Source organism: Rhododendron vialii, chromosome 2a (assembly GCF_030253575.1).
Source record: "Rhododendron vialii isolate Sample 1 chromosome 2a, ASM3025357v1".
Classification (NCBI taxonomy): Eukaryota; Viridiplantae; Streptophyta; class Magnoliopsida; order Ericales; family Ericaceae; genus Rhododendron; species Rhododendron vialii.
Window position 1 is genome coordinate 30581065 of NC_080558.1, and position 24813 is coordinate 30605877.

Here is a 24813-nt window from a genome sequence, read left to right on the forward strand (position 1 = left end):
CTTCAGCCGCCAGGTCTATCCTTCGGCCGCCAGATCTTCTATTTTTCAGATTCTGGAATGTTCTGTCATACGTTTAATCCGATCCTCAAAACCCTAGCAGCCTTTCTCAGATGCGTTCGAGCTATGCAGCATATCGCGTCTAGAAATCTTTTTACCCTAGAATTCCTTTTTGATTCACGCCATTTCATTGGCCGGAGTGAATCACCAATTGCCTATATAAAGGGCCCTTAGGGTTCCGAAATTTATATGTCAATTCACCCTCTCTAGCTACGAAACTCTGCAAATATACTCTCTCACATCCCCTCTACAAAAGCCCTAACCTCCCGAAGGCAGCCGCGATCCAACAATCCAAATCTCGAAGTTCAAACCCTAACCCTAGGGTTTACAAGAAGCAAATCAGTCAATCACCCTCAATCCGAAACAATCAAGCCACTGAGGGATCAAGGTGGTGAGGCCCAGGGGCCTTTGGTTCATTTTTTTTTAGTTTATGCATGCTAATCGTAGGATTTTAACTCTCTGTTAATCGTATAGTCTGGTGTGTGGAAAAACATCAGGAGGATTCCTCGGCCGTGAATCCATTCACCGACCGCGGAATCCATCCCCTGGAACAGATCTGTTTTATTCTGCTTATTCTGATGCATGTTTTAATTACAGTGTTGGCTCACCATTAACTGTTTAAAGGCTAAATAATCAGTTTATGTGTTAGAATTACATAGAGCAAGCATCAATCACGTGTCGAACAATTATGGGCCAGTCTCACAACTGAGCAAAGAGGGGTGCCTAACACCTTCCCTTATTGTACTTTTGACTCCCGCACCTAGAATCTCTACTTGTTTTTTCTAGTTTTATAAACTAGGTGGCAACTCTGTTTTGATGATAACCGCTATCGTGTGGCGATGTTCTTAGCCATGAGAATATCCACGATCTTGGTTTATGAAACAAACAACCAAACAAACAACAACGTTCAATCTGTATGGCGATGCCCCACTTTGGGAGGTGTCTACAGAGGACACACTTATAGAAGAGGTCACATAGAAGTTTCTATTCGAGTTCTTTATCCAATAAAGCTTCAAGAATATAGGTTTCCATTTCCTGGAGAAGCGAAACTCTTACCTGATGGGGAAGGCGTACATTTTGGTAGCAGTGGGATTGACAAACCTGAAAATCAACCCTGATAAAAAGTAAAAAATGAACAAAAAATACCGCCACCGATTGGGGAATACATGGCTACTCTAACTGATGTTGAAGAAAATAAATAAAATCAAACAATGATTGTGCTGAAGATAAAGCTATCACCTTAGGAACAGAACCATGATCAATTTTTGCCAGGACTTCCACAGAGCATTCGAAAAGTTCATGCAGACTGTCATTTTCAAAATCCTCCCCCTGCAACCTCAATTCAAAAGATCATATTGGTAATAGTTTGAATTAAGATTTACTAGTCAACTAGGAAAAATATCATCTAGACAAGTGATAGATTGACCTTCGATACGGCAAACTTAGTCTGTACAGAATAGATTTCAACTGATGATCAGAAAAGATCATCAAATATGTACCTTGATGCATTCCTCCACAAGAACATTCATGGATGAGTGATACGGGAAAAGTTCCTTGCAATCGAGTGGCAAAGGAGCACAACCAGCACAAAGAGCATAAACATCTGTTGGCAAAAATCTTACAAGGCCCTCATTCAACATAGGACAATCCTGCATAAGAATGTGACGCTTACTTCTAAAAAATATCACAGGTTAAATGAAGAAAAATCTGAAAACCCAGTTAAATGATTTGTAAAGTAACAAGTTAGAGAATTGAGGAAACTGACACAAAATATCCACCAACGAAGTACTGAATTCAACTGATTCATGCACATGCAATGGACTGTACCTCTCATACACTCACAAAATTCTTCTCTTTTCAACTACACCTTCTGGGTAAACTACCATCTTGGATCAGCATTTGACAGTCTAACTACCGCAAAAATCAGAAATGATAGAAAAGCCAATGAAGGGTGGGATGTGAAGGAACATGTTTTCAAAAGCTATCTTCAACCATGAATCATGTAAACCCTTGATAGTTTGTGATTGTATACCAATAGCTAATTTTCCAAGACAACTAGAATATAACCATATGAGTACTATCTTTAGTGTAAACTACATAGACCTCCCTCGAGTCTAACAATACCAGGGATCTCCCTTGAGGTCTCAGAAATGAATCTGCCCTCCCTTCTCATTAAATAACTCTTGATAAAATCCCCCTTCAATACAATCACCATTACCAAGTGTCGCTAATGCTGAGGCAGCCAGTTACATTCAATAACTTCCCATTTCACCATTATTAAAATCAGATCGACCTTAAAATACTATTTCAAATAAAAATTCTGTGAAGGTTTCTACAAAACCCATAAATAACTAGCCACATTATTCCACCAAACAATTGTGAACCTCTCTCTGCTAACAATACCCCAGTCTCAACTACACTCTATGCATACCGAAATCTCAACCACTTCTCTATATGCTAACTCTCCCTCTGCAGTCTTCATCGTGCACCAGTGGCAAAATCAGCTAATTGCAAATAGGAAACAAAGTGGGATTTCCTAATCGCATGTGGATCAGTCCGATTGACCTTGGATTCGCTCAAAGAGCCCTAAAGAGTCTAAGTTTGAAGCATAATCAGTCTGAATCAGTGTTCGATATGCTGGCTTGGACATGGAGGGGGTTATTGCAGTTGGTCACTAATTACTGTGGTTGACAGGATTTGTGAGGGGTTATGATGGGTGTTTTGTTTAGGTACTGCAGGGATTTGCAATGGTGTGGCGGTTGGCATGCAGGGAGAGATGTGATATTCATATGAGATGAGTGATTTTTGTGTTGGATGGAAAAGCTATGTTTATCATGGTGGAATATGATGACACTAGTTGAGAGAGAGAGAGATAGAGATGAGTCGATGGTGGAGATCTTGTGCAAGGGAGAGTGGCTTGATGGCAAGAAGAAGATAAAACAGGGGATGCTAAGGTTTGTCCTGCCGTAACTGGTAAGTGAGATTCTACCTTATTAGCTTCTATCTTATTAGCAGCACCGACGATCTGACTTTGTAAGAGTAATTGAACTGATAACAAGTATAACTACAATTTCCATTCATAGCACCAGGCTAAATGTCTGACAAGGGACGTCTTTGTCGTCTCAGAAATCTAACGTTAGGCTTCTGATTGTCACACACATTAGTGGAGATTGGTGTAATTTACCCACTATTGAAGCGAGGTTCATTGGCCGAAAAGTCAAAATATGATAACTTTATAAATTCAAGAAAAATACCACGACCTAAAAGTATCCTAGAGGCAGAACATCACTTTTCTTTACTCATGAGCCTCAAATTGTTTGAATGAATATCCCAGCCCACTTTAGTGCCGACTTTACGAATACACCCATGTCACACCCTCGATTTTAAACATAATAATAAATGAATTTTCATAAATAAAACCTCACAATTATCCGTACGATACCCCAAAATAGTTTAACATTCTCATTTCCATCAGTTGCATTTCAACGACCAAATGTTTACAAATAGTACATCTTTGGCTCCATGGCCCAAATCAACATAGTATAGAATATCAAATCAGATTTAAGAAGGTACAATATTCTTTAATCAAAAGATTTACAAATAGAGTTACGAAAACATCTTCCAAAAGATAAATCACAATGATGACTTAGTAACTCTTCAGGTTAGCTTTCAAAAAAAATCATGTCCACGCCCAAGCACTCCAAGCATGCAACTACTGCCCAAGGTTAGTACCTGAAAGATAACGTAAGGTCTGAGCCACACTAGCCCAGTAGAAAGTTCTAATCTAACAATGTATGTATATGAAATGCAGGATCGGTCACAGAATGAAAGATGGCAACTCAAAACCAATAGAAGGGCAACCATAGTAATTCAATTCCATCTTTTCATTTTCAAAGCCAATCATGTGTCTTACTAAACAAACTTTGAAACACCATATGTCAAAACGTGTCTCGTACATGTGTCATGAGCCGAAGCTCTTACTAGGCCAATTAAAGGACCCCAATGTCCTCTGCCAGGTTCTTTACCCATTCAGGATGTCCTGAAGTATCAAATACGAGCATATAGCTCAAACCAGGCCAATTAAAGGACCCCGATGTCCTCTGCCAGGCACTTTACCCATTCGGGATGTCCTGAAATGTTCTCTTCGTGTCCGTAAGTTTCAAAATCCTTTTGTCAACACATTCATGCCATCCCAATCCAACAACGATTTATAAAATGATTTTCGTGAAATCAAGTTCAAATGAGCATTAAGGTCATGGGAATGTTCAACGAGGTCTTCGATTACAAGTAATCAAGTTAGGGATCATTCGGGAAGTGTTTGAATGGGTTGGAAGTGATTGAAAACCAAAACGGTGAAGTACGAAGCAAAACAGCAAAAGCTGGAGTTAAGCAACAGGTATCGATACCTAACATAAGGGTATCGATACCATTTGGTCAAAAATGGTTCCAGACACAAGGGTATCGATAACAATGGCAAATGGTATCGATAACAAGTGATTTTCTGGGTTTTGGAACACAAAGGTATCGATAACAAGGCTAAGGTATCGATAACAAAAGCTGTTCGAGCATATTTTATGCAGATTTTCATGGGTTTCTCAACCACAACAACATCAACAACAATAACCACGATCAATGGCAAAATCAAGCAGTAGAGACAAGTCATAAACATATATTGAAAGGTAGAACTCCCTACCTCAAGCTTGAAGGACGAATTTTAAGGGTTTTCCAAGCCCTAGCTCCAAAACTTGAAACCGGATGAAATAAGCTTCCTCCGAGCTTAATCCGACGAGAAACAAACTCCAATACGTGTAGGAATGAAAGATTGGAGGTAGTTTTGTGTGGGTTTTGAGTTGTTTGGGTGAAATTTGGTGAGAGTGAGAGTGGGAGCCGAAAGAGGGAGAGAGGAACAGGGGGAGATGGAGAGAAAAGGGAAATAAAATTCCCTGCCTGTAGACACCCCAATCTGGCTTCCCAATTGGTTTACTTTCTTTTTCGGTTCCTTGTTTCCCCGATGATGAATCAGATCAAAAACAGTATTGAGAATGGAGTGGCTTGAGCTTGGAGTAGGCAAAATCCCTCTTGAAACCTAAAAGCCTAAGTCAAAACCCCGACCACAGGGGTTGACCATCGCGCGACCCATTGATTCTCTCGCGCGATGCTCTATTTGCCAGGTGTTGGTCAAAGTCAAACCTTGACTGTTGACCATCGCGTGGGTGGGTAAAACCACCGCGCGATGAACCCAGTCCCTCGCGGGATGGTCAACTCCTGTCGTTTTCACCTTTTTCCAGCTGGATTTTCTGATGATCAGGGGGCTACTGACTTGGGAACCCCGTTTTCGTGGGCTGAACAGCGTTTGCAGGTGCATGGGTTACACCACCCTCACAACCACTCCCATCACCTTGTTGGCCACTTCCTCCACCAAGAGGGGCTGGCCAGCCTTGTTGGTTGGTCACTAGGCCAAGTCCTTCACCCACCTCACACCCTCTCTTGTCCTATAAATACCCCCCATTGTTCATCTTGCAAAGGGTTTACAAAAAAAATAAAGAAAGAAAGACAATACTACTTTCAAACACTCCTCCTACTTCCTTACTCAAGTCATTCCCCTACGCTTATCTTCCAAGCCACACCACCTAGTTTGATCCATTTTCGTAGCACACAAGCAAAGGTATAACTCCTTTACTGTTTACTATTTTGATCCCTGAGGGGGGCTGGCAGAGCCAAGGCTGATAATCAATATCAGTCCCGGTTCTAAAGTCAGCAGGGATACAAGAGCCGTGTAGCAAGCAAACCCACGCACGATGGATTCACTGTGAAGCATGTTTAAAACCAGACCCACTGTCTTGCATGATAAAATTTGTAGTTTGACTTCTAGCTATCAGTAATTTAACTTTGGAATGCCCCTGGGTTGCTTTTGAATATGTCTCAGAGCTCAGGCATGTCCTGGAAGTCCAGTCGTGACACTCGCGCGATGAAGTGGCTCCATCTTGCGATGGTCGGTCTGTTTCCAGAAGTTGCCCTTGCATGGGCAGCTTGGTCCATGACCATTGTTTAATGCCCCCACTGTTTAGGGGTTTGTACTTATCTCCTAGTCATTCTGTTTGTAATAATTATTTCCTTTCAGTATATATACTCTGTTTGGTTTGAACCCTGAGTGTGCACTGGTCCTTCCAGAGCCCAGAAGGAGATGAAATTCAACCTGATTAGAGGGATATAACAATCGCGCGATGGTTTGAGTTAGTCGCGCGACAGTTTACTAGCATGCTGGTGGAGCCATGCATGCAAGTTGGCTGCTGCTTGTGCCTATTTCATGCCAATGCACTGTTTTGATACCCGATAATGGTGTTGGGTTTTATCTCGTTATCCTTCAAGCATGCCATCCATTCATATTGTCTTTAATCACATCCTGCAAATATGTTACAGCTTTAATCCCCATTAAACTGTTCCCCCGCCCTAATTGGCTAAAAATTGATTAATAAAAGAAGAATCGCAAACTTTTTCACAAAATGCTTAAGTAGAGACCAATCTCCGGATTGGGAGAGAGGGGTGCCTTAAAACCCTTCCCCTCTCGTACCCTGGCTCCCGAACCCAGATATGGTTATGACGGATTGGTGCCTTAACTTTTTCAAATCAAATTAGCGGAGCAAGTGCTTCGAAATACGGTTCCTTGGGTGTCGGACCTTCAAAATCCAAGTGGCGACTCTGTATTTTGTGAGTGCTTGATGTCTAGCTAAAGCGCTCCCTCGATTTCGGGCCCTCGAGTTTTTGGAATCTGAAAATTCCAAAAAGGGCATGCTGCCCACAGTGGCGACTCTATTGGGGATTGAACCAATATTAATCCATACTTAAAAGTTTAAATACACTTATGAACAATCCCTTAAAAGTCTGTCAAAACGGTGCGCTTCGCGCTGCCAAAGGTCGGAATGGTGATTTAACAGGACCTTGTGTCCGGCCAATCCAATCTGGGACTTTTTCGATTGATCATTTGTGTATTTTTTCCCTTTAAATGGACTAAATAAAGTGAGCCAAATTTGAAAAAGCATTTTGTGATTTTGTGATTCTTCTTTTCTTAAATCAATCTTTAGCATTCTTCACTTGCATTGATGTGGGATATGCCTCCTTGGATCGTTTTGGCAATCCGGCACGGTTTATCGGAGCCCGGGGACCCCGAATGACCAACAACCTTCAACGATGATAAGTCATTCTACCATTCGACTGTTGCTCTGCGGTTACGCGGGCAGCGGGAGGTATATCTTGGCTTTAGTCCGAGGAACCCATTACGAGCCAAAACCAGCCTTTGCATATATACAAAGCACTAGCACTTTTCAAACTAGGACAGGAACCCGCAGGGTAAGATTTTGCTTGCATCTAACCCCCATATACTATCTTCGTGTTACTGCTTTCCCTATCGCATGCACTGTACATACATACCGCTTGCGTAGGAGCATGTTTAGGGCGGCTTTTAGGTTCTCAAGTCTTCGAGTCTGTCTTAAATTGTAAGGACACTGCTTCGCACCCAATGAAGAGTCATGTATCTTGATGGTGCATGTTATCAGTTTTTCCAAATCCTTAGATCAGTGAGGCTTTGGGATATCAAACCTTTCTGAACCTTTGTCTAAATGCCCAATCGAAGTTTCAAACAGAAAATAAGGAACAAACGGAGAAAATGCCGTGATGCTTACACCTCTTTGGTTATCGTGCGAAGCACGTACACCGTTTAGGCTATGGTGCTGTGCCATTTACACCGCCCAGGTTAAAGTATCATGTCATCTAGACCAACTTATTCCAAGTTCAAAGTTGAAATCTCGAGAATGGAATGGTCAAAAGCTCAGGCTACTTTGACATCCGTTCAGCCTTATTAATCTATTCAAAGGGGACACTCTCGAAAAGATTTCCGAGGGTTCTGGCAGTGTCCGAACATTTTTGAGACAGACTTCTCTTCTAGATCCAAAGTCTAGGACGACACTGACGACGGTGATTGCACTTTCGCTTTAGTCTTTTATTTAGATTAAAGTTATTGAAGGGCCCCGATTAAGCCTTTTATTACTTTACTGCAAGCAAAGTTCTGAATCATTGTACCACCACGGAGAGTATCGAAACAGAAGGGCAAACCCATTTGGGAATGTCTGCATCAGAATCCGGTTCAAAGGCTAGTCAGGTTGCAATCCCAGTCAGTCACAACAGAAGATTCTCCACGTTCTTTGTTGGCTACTCTACAGTCAGGCTCGCCTTCAGTTCTCCAGGAGGTTAAGCCCCCCGATATCGCCAACCCCTTCATCTTCATCAAGTTCCTCTGAAACACCGGTCATGGCAGATCAACCTCAACCGCTCACTGTGGAAGCAATGTTCACAAGCCTTCAGAATAGCATCGCCACCATGCAATAGAGGGCTGCTCAGATAGATGCTAATGTTACCCGTTTGAATGATCTCTTCAACACTTGTCTTCCACCAGTAGCAGAAGTGGGAGGCGAGGTCGATGAGGATGTTCATGTAGAGCCCGTCTTTGTCGAGGACCCAAATCATGCTGGGCGGCTCATAGTTCAGCCCAATCCAAGAGAAGCTCGTCCAATAGCTGCAAACTTTGACCTTGCTATTGTTAGGCCTACTCAAAATCCTGATTTGGCTGCTCTTATGACCAAAATCACCAAACTGGAGGAATCTGTTTCTAAGTCTGAAAGGATCAGTGCCGGTGAAATTGACTTGGACCGTCTCTGCTTGTATCCCAACGCCAAGCTTTTCGACAAGTTCAAAATGCCAGATCTAGCCAAGTTTGATGGCAATAAAGACCCTAAGACTCATCTCTATAGTTATCACGCTGCTATGAAGCTCTTGTTAGTCGAGCCCGAAGCCATGTCACAGCTGTTCCCTCAGACTCTCTCCGGTCCAGCTTTTCATTGGTTCTTGTCACTCGACATTGCCAAGAGGAGGACCTGGGGGGATATTGCCACTGTGTTTATTTCACAGTACAGTTATAATTCCTTGCTGAAAGTGACAACACGGGAGCTTGAATCCACCAAGATGGAAGCCAAAGAGTCCTTCGTGGACTTTGTCAAGAGCTGGAGGGCTAAGGCTGCTTTAATGACCGATCGTCCGAGTGAAAAGGATCAACTCCGCATCATTTCCCGCAATCTTCAGCCGAATTATGCTAAGCATCTGGTCCTTGTTCAAGCTTCAGCAAACTTTGAAACCTTCTTCGACTCCGGCCTGGCCATCGAAGATGCGCTGCAAAGTGGCATCCTATCGAAAGGAGAATCCTCTAACCCTCAGAAGTCAAAACCTCGGGCATACTCTGGCAACACCAATGCATTATTTGGGGGTGGGACTTTCTCCAACATAGCAACCAGTGGCACTAATGCCTCATCCAACACTGCCAATCACATTGCCGATGTCCATCAAGTGCAGACTCCACAGAACAACCGTCCTCGCAACCAACCCCGCAGTTTCTTTGCATTTGAGGCTCCTTTGTCCTCTGTTATGGAGAAATTAATCAAGTTAGGACATTTGAAACCCCTTGATCCAACTCCTCTACCCAAAAATTCATCACCCAGTTTCAAAGCCAATCTCTACTGCGCCTATCACCAAGGGGCTGGTCATCTTACAGATTCCTGCTTCTGTCTCCATCATGCGATTCAGGATCTTATAGATGGAAGGACCCTTCAGGCTCCACCTCCACCATCTCAAAAACCAACCATCCTCTCTAACTCCATGCCAAAGCACAATGTTGCTCCATATATTAACCATATATCCTCCAGCTCCACTCAAATCGACCCTTGCTCCACCATATTCAACCCCACTGACCACATAATCCCAGTGAACCAGCCCAAACCAGTTGTACCTATGCCTTTAGAGGCAGAAGCAGAACTCCTGTATATTGGAGAACCTTCTCGTTCTAATCCAAGCCTTCAACTTCTCCAGTCAGGCTTCGATCTCTTCAACGAAATGATGGGTGATCTCCATGATGACCCCATTCAGCCTGTGCGACTTAGCCCCACCTCGACTCGTCGTGATCCTATCCCGGTCATAAGGGATCCTAGTTCTTCTCGGGATTTTGAAAGCCAGTTCAGGGCTGCACTACCGTCATACTTTGAGTGAGAGCCTGATCTCGGCATGCAGGCCGTGGGCTGGTCCATAGCTGACGGTGATGATTACGCCGCTCCTATAATCCAAGAATGGGACCAGCTCGAGCTAGAAGGCTTCCTGTTTCACCCCGAGTATCACCCACACCTTCAGCATGACCAGGCCTGGGATGAGGAACGGCAAGTCGGACACGAACAGGCGATGCTCGATCCTTTGGATGGTATTTCCTTGTACATACTATTCCAATAACCTGAACCCATGCTTCCCGAAGATGAATACTATTGGGATCTTGAACCCACCTGGCAGTTTCCGTTGGATTTCGACACTAATCCTCTTCAAGGCTACGCTTTACCAGATTACATGACTCACTTTGTGGTGGACGATTTCGTTCAAGAAGAACCTCGGGTCTTGGGGGAATGTTTCCGCCCTTCTACCCTCGACAGGCTCAGCAATTCGATATCTGACATCGAGCATGACCCTACTTTCTACATTGTTGATGAAGGATTGCCACGCCCTATCGTTCCTTCTCCGGCCATGGAAGATTGCAGTATTATGATGACAGACCTTGTCCCGCCGACCGATCTTTAGGATGTCGATGACAGTTAATGTTCAAGTTGGGGCAGAAGTTTGGACAGTCAATCGCTCTTTAGCCGATAGTGGACTTTGGCATGTTCTATTCATCGCCAATGCGGAACCTGTTGCAGAGGTTGCGGCAGTCAAGGACCTGGACTTTTGGGATACGCTTTTAGTGAAGGACTTGGCTGAAGATTTGGGCTTAGATTTGGAAGTTCCTATGATTGCAACAGCGCCCGACAAAGGGAAGCGCAAGTTAGGGGAAGTCCCCGTCGATCTCTGGGATATTGATCAAGACCCTCAGGTCGTGCCCTCTTTGGGAAATGTTCACAACGTTACGAGGAGTGGACCGATTTTTCAGCCGGCTAATCTGCAGGCTGGAAGCTCGTCCAACCCTTCTAACCAAAGGAACGAACCCTCTACCTTCCCAAGGTCTGCACCACTTGAGGTACCTGCTGGCACCTTTGACACGGACATAATTCAGAAACAACTTGAGCGGATTCCCATTGCTATGTCAATCTTGGCACTGATTTGTTCTTCCCGTGAGCACCGTGAGAAACTTTGCCACGCTTTTGCCCGTCTTGAGATCCCGGCTGATATCACTCCCGAAGCGATGATATCTCTCGTCCTCCCACCTACCTCCAAGCACATTGTGATCTTCACCGATAAGGACCTGCCAGTTGAAGGGATCGACCACAATCGCCCCTTGCACATCACTGTCAAATGCTGAGGGCTCTGGATTCCGACCGTCCTCATCGACAATGGTTCAGCAATCAATGTCTGCCCTTTGAGGGTAGCTTACCGTCTAGGTTTGACCAAAAAGGACTTTGCAGCTTCCAATATGGCTATTAAGGCATACGACAGCACTCGTCGCGTGGTTGAGGGCACACTAATGCTTAAGCTCGATGCTGAGGGCTTCGAAATGGATGTTGAATTCCATGTTGTTGACATCCCTGCTACTTTCAATCTTCTGCTTGGTAGACCATGGCTCCACAGATCTGACATCATGGCTGTCCCGTCTACTCTCCATCAAAAGGTCATGCTGGGACTTCTTACTGGCACGTTAACAATTTGTGGGGACTCAGGCGTTCGCCCACTCAAGGAGGATGGTACCCCAATTTTGGGAATCATGCATGGCGAAGAAGACGTGGATCTCGGAGGCTTCTCCTTTGATACATCTGGCTCTGTTTTGGCCATCAATGTGGATGGGGACTTCATCATAAGTTCTGTTGCTTTAGACATCATGAGGAGAATGTCTCATCTACCTGGTTTGGGCTTAGGGATTCACCAGCAAGGGATCCTGGAGTTCCCTACCTTTCCTTCCTGCGAGGGCCGCTTTGGTTTGGGGTACATCGCCTCGGCCAATGATGCCAGAAGAAGGAAATGTACGGGAAAACCTCGAACTCGCTATGGTGATCCCGACAGCTACTTTGTCTGCGAGAAGGGAAGCACTGTTTACACAGGGCAGGCTGAACCCTTTGTTGACCCAAAAACGGGGGAACTGCTCCCAGGTTTTGAGATTTTCGCTAACGACACCTGGTCGGATAGTGATGAGGAGCCAGCAAGGGTGGAGTTCAAGAAGAAGCTCAATCAGCCTAAGATCAAGACTGACTGGCTGGGATCTTTCAATCAGGGAAGCTTGGAGCAGCTATTCCGCGAGTTCTCCCAAGTGGGTTGGCCAAGGTTCGTGAAGAAAAGTTGAAGCTTTACCATCAGGACTTGGAGGATCTCATTCCTCATTTCAATAGGGTTACTTTCACTCATATGCCCTGCTTGAAGAATCAATTCGCTGATGCCTTGGCAACCTTGGCTTCCATGGTCAAACTTCCTTTGGGTGTCAAACTCCGCCCTATTCTGATCGAACAACGGGACTGTCCTGCCTATCAGTATGTCAATGCCATCGATGATGTGGATGATAGCCTACCCTGGTACCACGACATATGGAATTTTGTTGAAAGTGGGGAGTATCCGGCTGAAGTTTCTAAGAAGGATCAACTTGCATTACGAAGGATAGCGGCCCAATACATCCTTTGTGGAGGAAAATTATACAAGAGATCCCATTGTGGGATGCACAAGCTCTGTGTCAATGGCTCTGAGGCCACAAGGATTATGGAGGAGGTTCATGAGGGAGTCTGTGGTCCTCATATGAGTGGTGTCATGCTTGCTAGGAAAATCCTACGACAGGGTTACTTCTGGTCCACGATGGAGTCTCAGTGTATAGATTATGTACGGCGTTGTCATAAGTGCCAAATCCATGCCAACTTAATGCATGTTCCCCCTTCTAACCTATTTGGCATGACTTCTCCTTGGCCGTTCTCTGTGTGGGGCATTGATGTCATTGGCATGGTCAGACCGTCTGCTTCGAATGGTCACCGGTTCATTTTGGTGGCAATAGATTACTTTACCAAGTGGGTGGAGGCTGAATCCTACAAAACCCTAACTGCAGTTCAGGTGGCCCATTTTATCAGAAAGAACATCATCTATCAATATGGTGTGCCTCAAGCGTTCATATTAGATAATGAGACCCATTTCAAAGGTAGGGTTTTGGAGTTGTTCGAAGAGTTTAGAATCCAAGTCCATCATTCGACTGTTTATCGCCCTCAAACGAATGGAGCTATTGAAGCAGCAAATAAGAATATTGAGACGATTATCAAAAAGTCTGCTGAGTCCGCCCGGGACTGGCATGAGCAACTACCTCTAGCACTATGGGGGTACCGGACGTCAGTTCGTACATCGACAGGAGCGACACCCTACTCTTTGGTTTACGGGATGGAAGTAGTACTCCCTATTGAACTTGAGGTGCCATCATTGAGAATTATGGCAGAGTGTGGACTCACAGAATCTGAATGGCTCAGCGAGAGGTTTGTTGAACTAATGCTTTACGATGAAAGGAGACTCCGCGCTTTATACCATGTTCAGGGATATCAGCGAAGGATCGCATGGGCTTTCAACAAGAAGGTGAAATCTAGGGACTTGGTTGAAGGAGACATGGTTACAAAGGAGATATGGGCGCCTGTGTTCGATCCCCGTGGCAAGTTCCGTCCGAAGTGTTCAGGGCCTTACATCATCAAGACCATCCTTTCTGGGGGAGCAGCTCAGCTTATAGATCTCGACGGCAACGAATTTTCCACTTTGGTGAACCTGGATCAACTCAAACGTTACTACCCCTGAGAGAAGCTCGTTGGGCCGAAAACCACAAGGGTGGGGCGGTTCCAAGCAAAAGTTAGAGCAAGCCTGCTGGATCGAAAACCTGTGAAGGCGATTCAGGCAAAAATAAATAGGCAATACTCAAAGGCTCGCTAGGCCAAAAACCCGAAGTGGCGGCACTAGGCAAAAGTTAGTTGTAAAAGGATAGGTAAAAGACTCGAGCGAACCTTAGCTTGAACTACGTTCTGACCTGATTTCTTGAAAAAGGATACGTAGGCAATCTCTTCATGAGATTCGGTCACATTCCATCAACATTATCCGTGGTTTACCATTTTGGAATCATCTTCAATGTTCAAAGCGGCATGGTGTTCAACATTTGGATCAACAGGAGAAAGTTTTAAATCTTTTGATTTTATTCAAACTACTACTTCTATTACACAGCTGAGCAAAGTCTTTAAAACAGTTAAGCATGAAAACAGAATAAAATGCTAGAGGCCTTAACAGGCTCACGATTTATTCTAGATCATTGGAGTTTGTCAGGAGTCAGTTGTCACTTTGTCTTCGTGCAATTTCCCTTCTTAGCCACGTTTTGTATCGATTCATGAGCTCTGTGCTGAAGTCTGGTTCTGCTACGCCAAGTTGCTGCAGGCCCCATTTGCGCTCGTATCCAGCCAAATTCTATGCAGTGAATGCGGGGATATTGAAAGTTTCGATTCTAGCTCGGTGCAATCCTTGACTTATCCCTAGCTGACGGAGAATGCGACCGGGAATGTAGAATGTGAAAGCGGTCAGCCCGGCTATCACTGTAGGGAGGTATTCCCGAACAGGTGCAAAATGAGCCCGAGCATGGTCAACTGAGGGTCAACGCATTGTGGACCACTGATATGAGAAGTCAATAGTCCAGAAAGGTTGTACGATTCTCGGTACAATAACATGAGATGTTATTAGGACCAAATACAAGAAAAGTGACATGAGATGCCACTGTTCATAGAAACTTGTTCGGCAAGAGAGAGCCGAACAGGAGGAAAGCTCCTTACAAAGGATATGGTTCAAATTATTTCCTCAGGACCAGTAACACGTGAGGTAATTGGTCCAGGCCATCTGTTCGGCCATGAGATGGCCGAACAGAGAGAGAAGTACTATTTGAGGGAACATTCTGGAAGGTTCCAGAGTAGTCATATCCCATAAAGGGATAAAGATCCCAAGAATATAGGATCTGAGAAAGATACCCAACGAATATGGGATGTTCGGCTCTTAAAGGAAAAGATTCCTAAAAGGACTCTTTTCCATAAACTGATAAAGGAAACGAGACTCCTTGATATCCTGGGTTTCCTATACGAGTTAGGAATCCTATGGCAACATGGATGCTTGGACAGCAAGCATCCATAAATCTATAAATATGAGGTAAACCTAGAGGTGAAAGGTACGCAATACACTGCATTCTTATTGCTTTCCTACTGATAATTAGGGTTTGATCATTAGTACGAAATACTAACAAAGGCATCGGAGGGCCTTTGCCACGAGAGGCAAAGGTGCGCTCACTCCTTGTCTGTTTTGCAGGATAAGGGTTTCTCTGACGAATTAGGGTTACGTTCAAGAGGCACGTGAAGCCGCTGCATTCCAGTGCTGTTCAGAGCACTACTTGAATTTATCCACCTACAATCACCATCCTCTCAAAACCTGTAGAATTAAGGGCCATGTCTGGTACGTCCAGGGCCTCATGTCTCCAGATGATTTCACTTGGGAGCATTTCCTTCATGAACGTATACCATTGACTTGTGGACATCTCCGGGTAGATCATCCCGTGCTGATGCATCCGACTAGGCAGATGAGGCAGCTTGCCTCTGGCGCCATGAACAATCCCAATTTGTCGGATAACCATAGCTGTAGCTGAGAGTAAAAGACAAGTAAGGAGCCATATAAAACTTGAGTGAGAAAACAAGTAAGGAGCCCCGATGTGGTCTAAACCGAGAGATGAGGTAAAAAGTAAGTGTGCGAAAACTCGAAAAAAGTGAGCTGAGTGAGAATTTACCTGTAGTAGGAGTGGACTACCGCTGAATATGTTTGTTTGGCCAGTAGAAATCAAATCCAAACCTATGAGCGTATCTGCTAAAACCAACGGCACCACATTCCTTCGAGTACCCATTTGAGCGGCAACGCTCACCAGTGAAGGGTTCACTTGCCCATTCGGAAGTACTAGCAAGTAAGCGGCCAAGACACTGATTGTTAGGGCGAATCGACGTTGGGCCTGCAAGGCGGTGTCCTCTGTTCCTTCAGGACCGTACCACTCCATCAGACGCATGATATTTATTTGCCCTCCAGTTAACAGACTTTCAGCTGCTCCCCTCGTGATGTTGAGACATGATTGCAGCAATTTTGGCATGCTCTTCCAATAAGGCGGTACGATAATCACGCTCGAACCAAACCCCTAAAGATATGCTTGGAATTCTTCTACGGTAGGGCACAGCTCGTTGTCCCTGAACCTGAAAACATGAACCTCTGGGTCCCAAAACTGTAGTGCTGCCATCAGAATTTCGGGGCGGACCCTCACAGTGCGAAGAAAACGAAAAGCGGCCAGCCCATGGGAGCGAAAGCATAGCCAATCTCCGGCTACAAAAGTCGTTAGCCACGGGCTGATCAAGATTGGAAGGTTATTTGCCATTATAAGGGAGTTGGAAGTGTTTGCTCTGGGAGGGAGTGCCTCACATCTCTAGGAACATAACCTTTTATAGCCAAAGCATGTTCAAAATACCTCTTTTTTATCAAAGCAAATATCCAAGCAAGGTGGCATTGCCCCCTTCAATGCAAAGGCACACCTGTGAACTGCCCCAGGTGTATTCTGGACGGCCAAGGACAGTGACAAAGCATTCAACGTCTCAAATTCAAGATTGGTCAAACAAAGGTGGCTTATCAGGGACCCTCCATTGCGCGATGGTTTCACTCTCTCGCGCGATGGTCTCTCCTTCGCACGATCAAACCAGTCCATCGCGCGATGTTTCAATCTGCAATTTGACAGTTTGCATCAGCTACTGACCAACTTTGGTCATTTTTCGTTCGAAAGGTTGTTTTGCAGTTTTGATGATTCCAGTAAGTCATTATGGTTATATGTGACTGTGTCCAAGTGTCAAACTCGGAATATCGCATTTAACGAGAATTTTGGACCTTCGGTGGCCCATTGCAAGCTCAAATTGGAACTTCGGGTGGTCGGAATGTGTTTTAGAGGTTCTCACCCCGTTCTCTCATGCTGTACAGGTCATATGAGCCTAAAGTGACTGTACGGAGGTGTCAGTTTTAGTCCGGGACATAATCAAGTCATGTTTTGCATTTGGTGTCCATTTTTGTGTTTTCTTAGCACTTTCAGGTCTAAAATTTGCTCTAGAATGTATTTTTCAGTTCCGTCGATTCGTACGAGTCATGTTGTACGTATTTGACCTTATGGGAGGTTAGGCTTCACCAGGATTCGAGTGTTTGGAGTTTTGGATAGTTATTACCCAAAATTTCATTATATTTCCTGTATCCTCGTATCCTAGTCGTGTCCTAGGTCGTATCCTTGATTTCTCTTCTAAGTTGGCCATATTTATACATGTTTTTGTGTCTGTAGGTAGTCTCAGCATGTCATCAATGCAAGTTTGGTATTAGTGGTAAGTTTTAATTGCTCTAATCTAGTGCAAGAGTAAATAAATCGTGCAAATGCAAATTTTATAGCTAAAGTATGATCTATCCATGTTGAAGCAAAGAGAACTACTGCATGTTTGGCACTTCAGCCTATCAAAATCATCATGTCTTCCCAGGCACATCTACCCACAAATCAAAAGGCACGCAGGCCTCAAAACAGCTACCGAATGTCAACTGAGGCCTATTCACCCACCATCTACCTATCTACTTGGGCACGCAGGCCCGAAAGCAAAAAAATCAAAAGTGCAGGAAGTAAATGAGGCTTCGCAGTAGCCCTCAATCCTCTCCTAGCCAATCACCGTCGCCGTCGTCGTCGTCCATCTCCCTAGGGTCTTGCTTGTATCTGGGATCGTCCGCGGTGTCGTCAGAGCAGCTGTCATCAGATGACCCCTCTTCTTCTTCTTCCTCTTCCTCTCCTTCTTCCTCATCGTCGTCCTCCTCCTCAGAGACCTCAGGCAGGATTAGTTGTTTCTTACGGGCCGGCTCATCTTGCAAGGGCCTCTGGCGCATCCTAATTTGGTAGCGCTCCTCAACGTGCGCCACAGCCTCTCGGGCTGCCTCCTCACTCGCGGCGCTCGGCTGTGGGCCTCTCATCTGTCGTCTAGTAGTGACTGGAGGAGAAGGAACCCTTTCTGCTAGCATCCTCTGCGGAGGCTCTCTAGCGCTCTTCCTCCTAGGAGCCGCCTGTCTTTGTGCCTGCATTGTAATTATTCATGCATTAGTATCCATTGTGCATATTGTATGATTGAAAGCAAGTATGATCGATTTCAAATCAACATCTATCAAAGTGTAATATGTCTCGGGCAAGGAGGCATGTATCAAGTATCAAAAGCAGGAATGTATCATTTTCTGAAGGGTATACCTGAGATCTCTGAGCCGCCAATGAAGAAGCTTGCGCTGGATAGCGCAAGTCCAATGGCAAACCACTTGCTGCTCTTCTTACTACATTCTCCAGTGCAAGCATGCGAAGAACAGCTTCGTTCGCCCACTCGGTTGGTACCTGCAATAGTGAATGGGGATTTGTCAGATATTTCAGCAATGATTCTATTCTAGTGACATGCAATAAAAGGAAACAATGGTGACTTACTGGAACGGTGATCGGCGTAGGCTCAACTCTGGCAGGTGCTAGGTGTAGCTCAGCTGGGTTGCCCTGGGAGTCTACTACTGCTATCTTCCACAGCAATTCTGGTGGGCCACCTCTCACTGGACCACTCAGGCCTCGTCTCACACAGCCTTCGCCATCCCTCTGTCTCTCCTCAGCAGCTCTCCTCTCCTTAGCAGCTCCATGAGCCTGACTCCGGACCTCTCTGAACTCCCAAACTCTCAGTGGTCCTGTCAAACGCTCCCTCTGGTATGTCGCGTAGTCCATCTCAGGACGCAAATGGCATGTCAGGTCGGTGTCAGGCTGCGTGAACGTCTCCAGCTCGGCCAGTGTGTACTCTCCTGTGTGTGAGGCCCGTGGTGGAAGTGGCCCAGGCACCTGGAACTCAGAAAGGCCAAGCGACTGGCGTGTCACCCGATCTCCCAAGTACCACTGCCAACCAAAGGCAGACTCCAGCAACACTCTGCTCGCCGTCACAACCCTACTCCTAGCTAAGTACTCAGGCTCAGGCCCTGCCACTCTCCAAGGATCCCACTCGACCTGTACATGTGATAGACAGACAATGCAAGTATCGGTCAGCGACAGCATTAAAGCAATAGAAAGGGGTGTGTATTTCTGCTCGATAAAGTTTCATGTTATACATGTGAAGGCCGGAGCTCGTCCAAGTATACCCTGAAGCCATTCAGATCGCCTCTCCCCTTCTTTTCTCCCATGTTCTTCTTGCTCCAAATGTGCGCACGCGGGAGGACCCCCAAGTCCAAGCTTTTGGACGCTGGACGTCACATGTTCAAAACCTCGTATGCCCAAAGCTGCATGGTTCACAAGCAAAGCAAGTCATCAGTACATGTAAAAATACAGTCAAGCAGGCCGTGCAATCAAATGAATAAGTATAATATGAAATTGTGCTTTCCTTTATTGAAATCATACCTCCCAGATTCTCCAATATCTGACTGTGCTCACCTCTGTCCTCGATGAGTTGCCCAAGAAGCCATAGGCCGCGCCCAGTGCCGCTCCACCCTAGTCGAACCGCGAGGCCGTCCTTAAGTCCCTCAGCACGGACAAGTACGACAAGTGAACCTTGCTGCGCCTATTCGGGTACAGGGTCGCGCCAAAAAGGTACAACAGGTATGCCCGGGCCATCTGCTCGCCTCCTCTTCAGTCGTCACCTTCTTCTTAAGATACCTGGTGAACTGTCCGTACCTCGCCATCCCCTCCTCAACTTTGGGCATCTCTCCCAAGAACCATTCTAGGGCCACTGAGTCTTCGTGAATGCCCGAGTCAAACGGAATAGGCTCTCCCCCAACTCTCAAACCGGTGATCGCTGCGAAATCCGCAGGTGTCACTGTCATCTCCCCGAGCGGTAGGTGGAAGGTGTTGGTAGTATCCCTCCACCTCTTTGCGAGTGCTACCAAGATAGCATGATTGTTTCTGACCGGAGTAAGTGTCTGAATGAACTCGCCAAAGCCCGCCTCATCCACTAACTGCCTCACCCTGGCAGGCAAACCCTGGTACAATGCCAAAGAGCTGCATGCACCTCCAAAGCCACGGATATCCCTCTACCTCGCTCTTTCCTGTGTCAGACACAAAACATAATACGAGCAATAATAGGGTATATTAGCATGCGAGGCCTTCATTCTCAAAGTTCTAGATAATCAATACAATTTGGCTACAGATGGTTGGTTCAAGTTATTATGTTAGCATGCACGGTATTCAATGTCAAGTTCATGATTTTGCAACATTGGTCTTTTCTTTCAAGAATTACCATGTACGTTTTAACAGTCAAGCACCAGCGGGCAAATTCAAATTTGAAACTACAAAGGGGGATTTTGGAAAGTTACCTCTGTCTAGTTGCTTGAAATGTGGGTCTCGGGATCTCTCAAAACGAGCTCGTAGTCGTACTCTGTCCGCCGTGGCCTGTACGCTGCGAAACCCGACGGCACAAACAAGTGTGGTGTGGGTGGCACATATCCCTCTGCTGTAAAAGGAGCCCGGGTCAACCCCTCCGCCTCTGTCACCGCCATCACTCTAGGCCCATGCACCCTAACTCCGGCTCTCTCCTCGGCCTCTAAGCCTCTCAAAACCTCTTCTTCAGCGGCTCTCTCCTTTTCGGCCCTCACTGCAGCCTCTGAAGCTGCTATCACTCTCTCGCACTCCTCCCGGGCCTCCAAAACAGCAACCCCTATTGCGGGGTTGTCCTCTAACAGTTGAGCAAGTTGCTCGTCGCTCAGAAGCTCGGCAACATCCTATTTTGTGATCGGCCTGTGGCCGCCGGCCGGAAGAGTACATCCTCTTCTCTGTATGCAAAGGGGATCCCCGTGCTCTCTACCTCCTCGGATGCCACACCCTTGCCTCTTGCCGGATCCCTCGGCGGAGACCCACTCGGCCCAGTGCCATCACCACCAGCACCACTGCTACCGACGTCTCCAGAGCCACTACCAATCACCACCAAGCCTTCCACTACCATCCTCGGGTCCAAGGGCCGAACAACAGACCCCGTCATCTCAGCCTCCTCCGTCGGGCGACGATCTGGCTCCGTCGCGCGATGCTCGCCTCTACCACCAACCTCCTGCTCGCGGCAATGAATGCCATCACCGCTGCCTGTAGCCGCTGCACCGGCACCCATGGTCACCTCTGTTGCCCTCTGATCTCCTGTGTCAACCTCCATTCGTCCTCCCTCGTCCCCCGGACGATCAACAACTTCTCCTCCACAGCCACCATTGCCGTGATCCGCCATGGGTGTGTTCTTGCGCGTGGGTTTATCAATTTTAATGGAGAAATCAAAGGGTTTGAGTTACAGGTTTGAGAGAGAAGAGAGTTGGAGAGATTTTCAAACTGTTTTGAGCGATTTTCAGAACGTCCCCGTCGATTGTATGGAAGAAAACAGGTTTGGGCTGGGTCTGGGCTCTTTCCAGACCCAGGCCTGAACAGGAAACCCTCGTGTGATGGAGTGACTCTATCGTGCGATGGTTTGGTTGGGCCTCTAGGCCCAATGCAGCTTCTGGACAGGCCCAATCATGCTTATCCACCCTTAAGAGCCCATAGGTTCTCACTTAGGTTCTACAACAATTTTGAAGTTTATTGTGAGTTGAGGACTTTTAAATCTGAGGCGCATTTATATCCCCAGCAGTGGTCTGCCCGTGTACAGTCCATTTTCAAAATCAACGACGATCTATCCGTCCATTTTCAAAATCAGCGACGATCCATCCGTCCGATTATCAATCAACGACGATCTATCCGTCCATTTTCAAAATCAGCGACGATCCATCAGTCTGATTATCAATCAACGACGATCTATCCATCCATTTTCAAAATCAGCGACTCCGTCCGATTATCAATAAACGATGATCTATCCGTCCATTTCAAAATCAGCGACGATCCATCCGTCCGATTATCAATCAGCGACGATCTATCCGTCCATTTTCAAAATCAGCGACGATCCATCCGTTCGATTATCAATCAGAGACAATCCATCCGTCCATTTTCAAAATCAGCGACGATCCATACGTTCGATTTTCAATTAGCGACGATCTATCCGTCCATTTTCAAAATCAGCGATGATCCATCTGTCCGATCTACTTGTTTCCTGGGAGAATTGCTTCAAATGGTTGATCAACTCTCCGATCCATCGGTGCACGGTATTTTTACATGATTGTTTGCACTTTCCATTTTATCGGCTTTTGGGTAAATTGGATGGGTGTCTAGAAATCTTTGACGTTACCCGTACCAGCCAATGGTGCTCCGCGTGCCGTCAAAGAGGGACTACTGTAGACACCCCAATCTGGCTTCCCAATTGGTTTACTTTCTTTTTCGATTTCTTGTTTCCCCGATGATGAATCAGATAAAAAACAGTATTGAGAATGGAGTGGCTTGAGCTTGGAGTAGGCAAAATCCCTATTGAAACCTAAAACTCTAAGTCAAAACCCCGACCACAGGGCTTGACCATCGCGCGACCCATTGATTCTCTCGCGCGATGCACTATTTGCCAGGTGTTGGTTAAAGTCAAACCTTGACTGTTGACCATCGCGTGGGTAGGTAAAACCATCGCGCGATGAACCCAGTCCCTCGCACGATGGTCAACTTCTGTCGTTTTCACCTTTTTCCAGCTGGATTTTGTGATGATCAGGGGGCTACTGATCTGGGAACCCCGTTTTCGTGGGCTGAACAGCGTTTGCAGGTGCATAGGTTGCACCACCCTCACAACCACTCCCCTCACCTTGTTGGCCACTTCTTCCACCAAGGGGGGCTGGCCAGCCTTGTTGGCTGGTCACTAGGCCAAGTCCTTCACCCACCTCACACCCTCACTTGTCCTATAAATACCCCCCATTGTTCATCTTGCAAAGGGTTTACAAAAAAAATCAAGAAAGAAAGACAATACTACTTTCAAACACTCCTCCTACTTCTTTACTCAAGTCATTCCCCTACGCTCATCTTCCAAGCCACACTACCTAGTTTGATCCATTTCCGTAGCACACAAGCAAAGGTATAACCCCTTTACTGTTTACTGTTTTGATCCCTGAGGGGGGTTGGCAGAGCCAAGGCTAATAATCAATATCAGTCCTGGTTCTAAAGTCAGCAGGGTTACAAGAGCCGTGTAGCAAGCAAAACCACGCGCAATGGATTCACTGTATCACGCGATGCTTTGAGTTAGCACGTGATAGTCCTCGTGGGGATGGGATGCTAATTATTTTCTGTTCATAGTATTTTAAATAACTGTAAAGCATGTTTAAAAGCAGACCCTCTGTCTTGCATGATAAAATTTGTAGTTTGACTCCTAGCTATCAGTAATTTAACTTTGGAATGCCCCTGGGTTGCTTTTGAATATGTCTCAGAGCTCAGGCATGCAAAGCAATTCCTGGAAGTCCAGTCGTGACACTCGCGCGATGAAGTGGCTCCATCTTGCGATGGTCGGTCTGTTTCCAGAAGTTGCCCTTGCATGGGCAGCTTGGTCCATGACCATTGTTTAATGCCCCCACTGTTTAGGGGTTTGTACTTATCTCCTAGTCATTCTGTTTGTAATAATTATTTCCTTTCAGTATATATAATCTGTTTGGTTTGAACCCTGGGTGTGCACTGGTCCTTCCAGAGCCCAGAAGGAGATGAAATTCAACCTGATTGGAGGGATATAACCATCGCGCGATGGTTTGAGCTAGTCGCGCAACAGTTTACTTGCATGTTGGTGGAGCCATGCATGCAAGTTGGCGCCTGCTTGTGCCTAATTCATGCCAACGCGCTGTTTTGATACCCGATAATGGTGTTGGGTTTTATCTCGTTTATCCTTCAAGCATGCCATCCATTCATATTGTCTTTAATCACATCCTGCAAATATGTTACAGCTTTAATTAGGGGTGGCAAACGGGCGGGTTTGGGTCAAATTGGGTAAGTTGTTAGTGGGTTGGGTCTTTAATGGGTCATTGACCCTTTTAGACCCATTAACTATAAGTCTAATTACCCATACCCAATCCAACCCATTTATTTTAAAGCAAACCCGACCCGCTCATTAACCCAATTACATATATACTAAAATTTATGATCGAAAAATCAGAAAAGTAAAAAAAAATTATGATCGAAACTCATAAATTTTTTCAAAAAGACGAGAATAAGTAAATTTTTTGTCTTATTGATTTATTTTTGTCTTTATTCAAAAAATTATAAGTTTCGATCAAACTTTTTTACTTTTTCGATTCCTTTCATCGAAACAAATCAATAAGTCACAAAAGTTTGACACAAAACAAAAAAAAATTTGAATAAGAACAAAAAAATAAGTCAATTTTTTAATCCAAACCCTATACGGGACTACCATTCTCTCTCTAATCCTTCCCGTTCTCTCTCTCTCTCTCTATCTTTCTTTTACTAATAATTTTTTTCTGTTTTTGTTTATGGAAAGAATCGTAGAAACGTTTGTGTGTGTGTGGGAAATTGCGTACATGCGAGGTGTTTGTGCGTGTGTAAAAAAGCACAATAAAACTAGAGTAGTTTTCTTTTCTTTTTTTCAAAGAGGGTATCAATAGAAAGAGAATTTTGATTCATGAATTCGTTCGTGCCTTTGTGGTTGAGTTTCTTAATTCTAGTTTTCTCTCTCTATATGTATCGTGCTTCTCGCTCTATAACTCTCTCTCTCTAGAATCGATTGGATTTTTTTGGGCTTCTGTTTTGGGCATTTTTCTCGCAATCAATAGGTGAGATGT

The 24813-nt window shown here is 45.4% G+C and overlaps 1 protein-coding gene across 1 annotated transcript in view; it reads right to left on the reverse strand.

The window, feature by feature from the left end:
* Nucleotides 1-1012: 1012 nt before the first annotated feature.
* LOC131315792 (serine/threonine-protein kinase ATM-like) overlaps nucleotides 1013-24813 on the reverse strand; it is a 32487-nt gene continuing 8686 nt past the window's right edge. The window contains exons 3-5 of the mRNA XM_058344985.1: nucleotides 1557-1706; nucleotides 1297-1386; nucleotides 1013-1158 (exon numbers count right to left, since the gene is read on the reverse strand). Coding sequence (XP_058200968.1) covers nucleotides 1042-1158; nucleotides 1297-1386; nucleotides 1557-1706 — 357 coding nt within the window. The 3' untranslated portion in view covers nucleotides 1013-1041. The remainder of the gene's footprint in view (nucleotides 1159-1296; nucleotides 1387-1556; nucleotides 1707-24813) is intronic.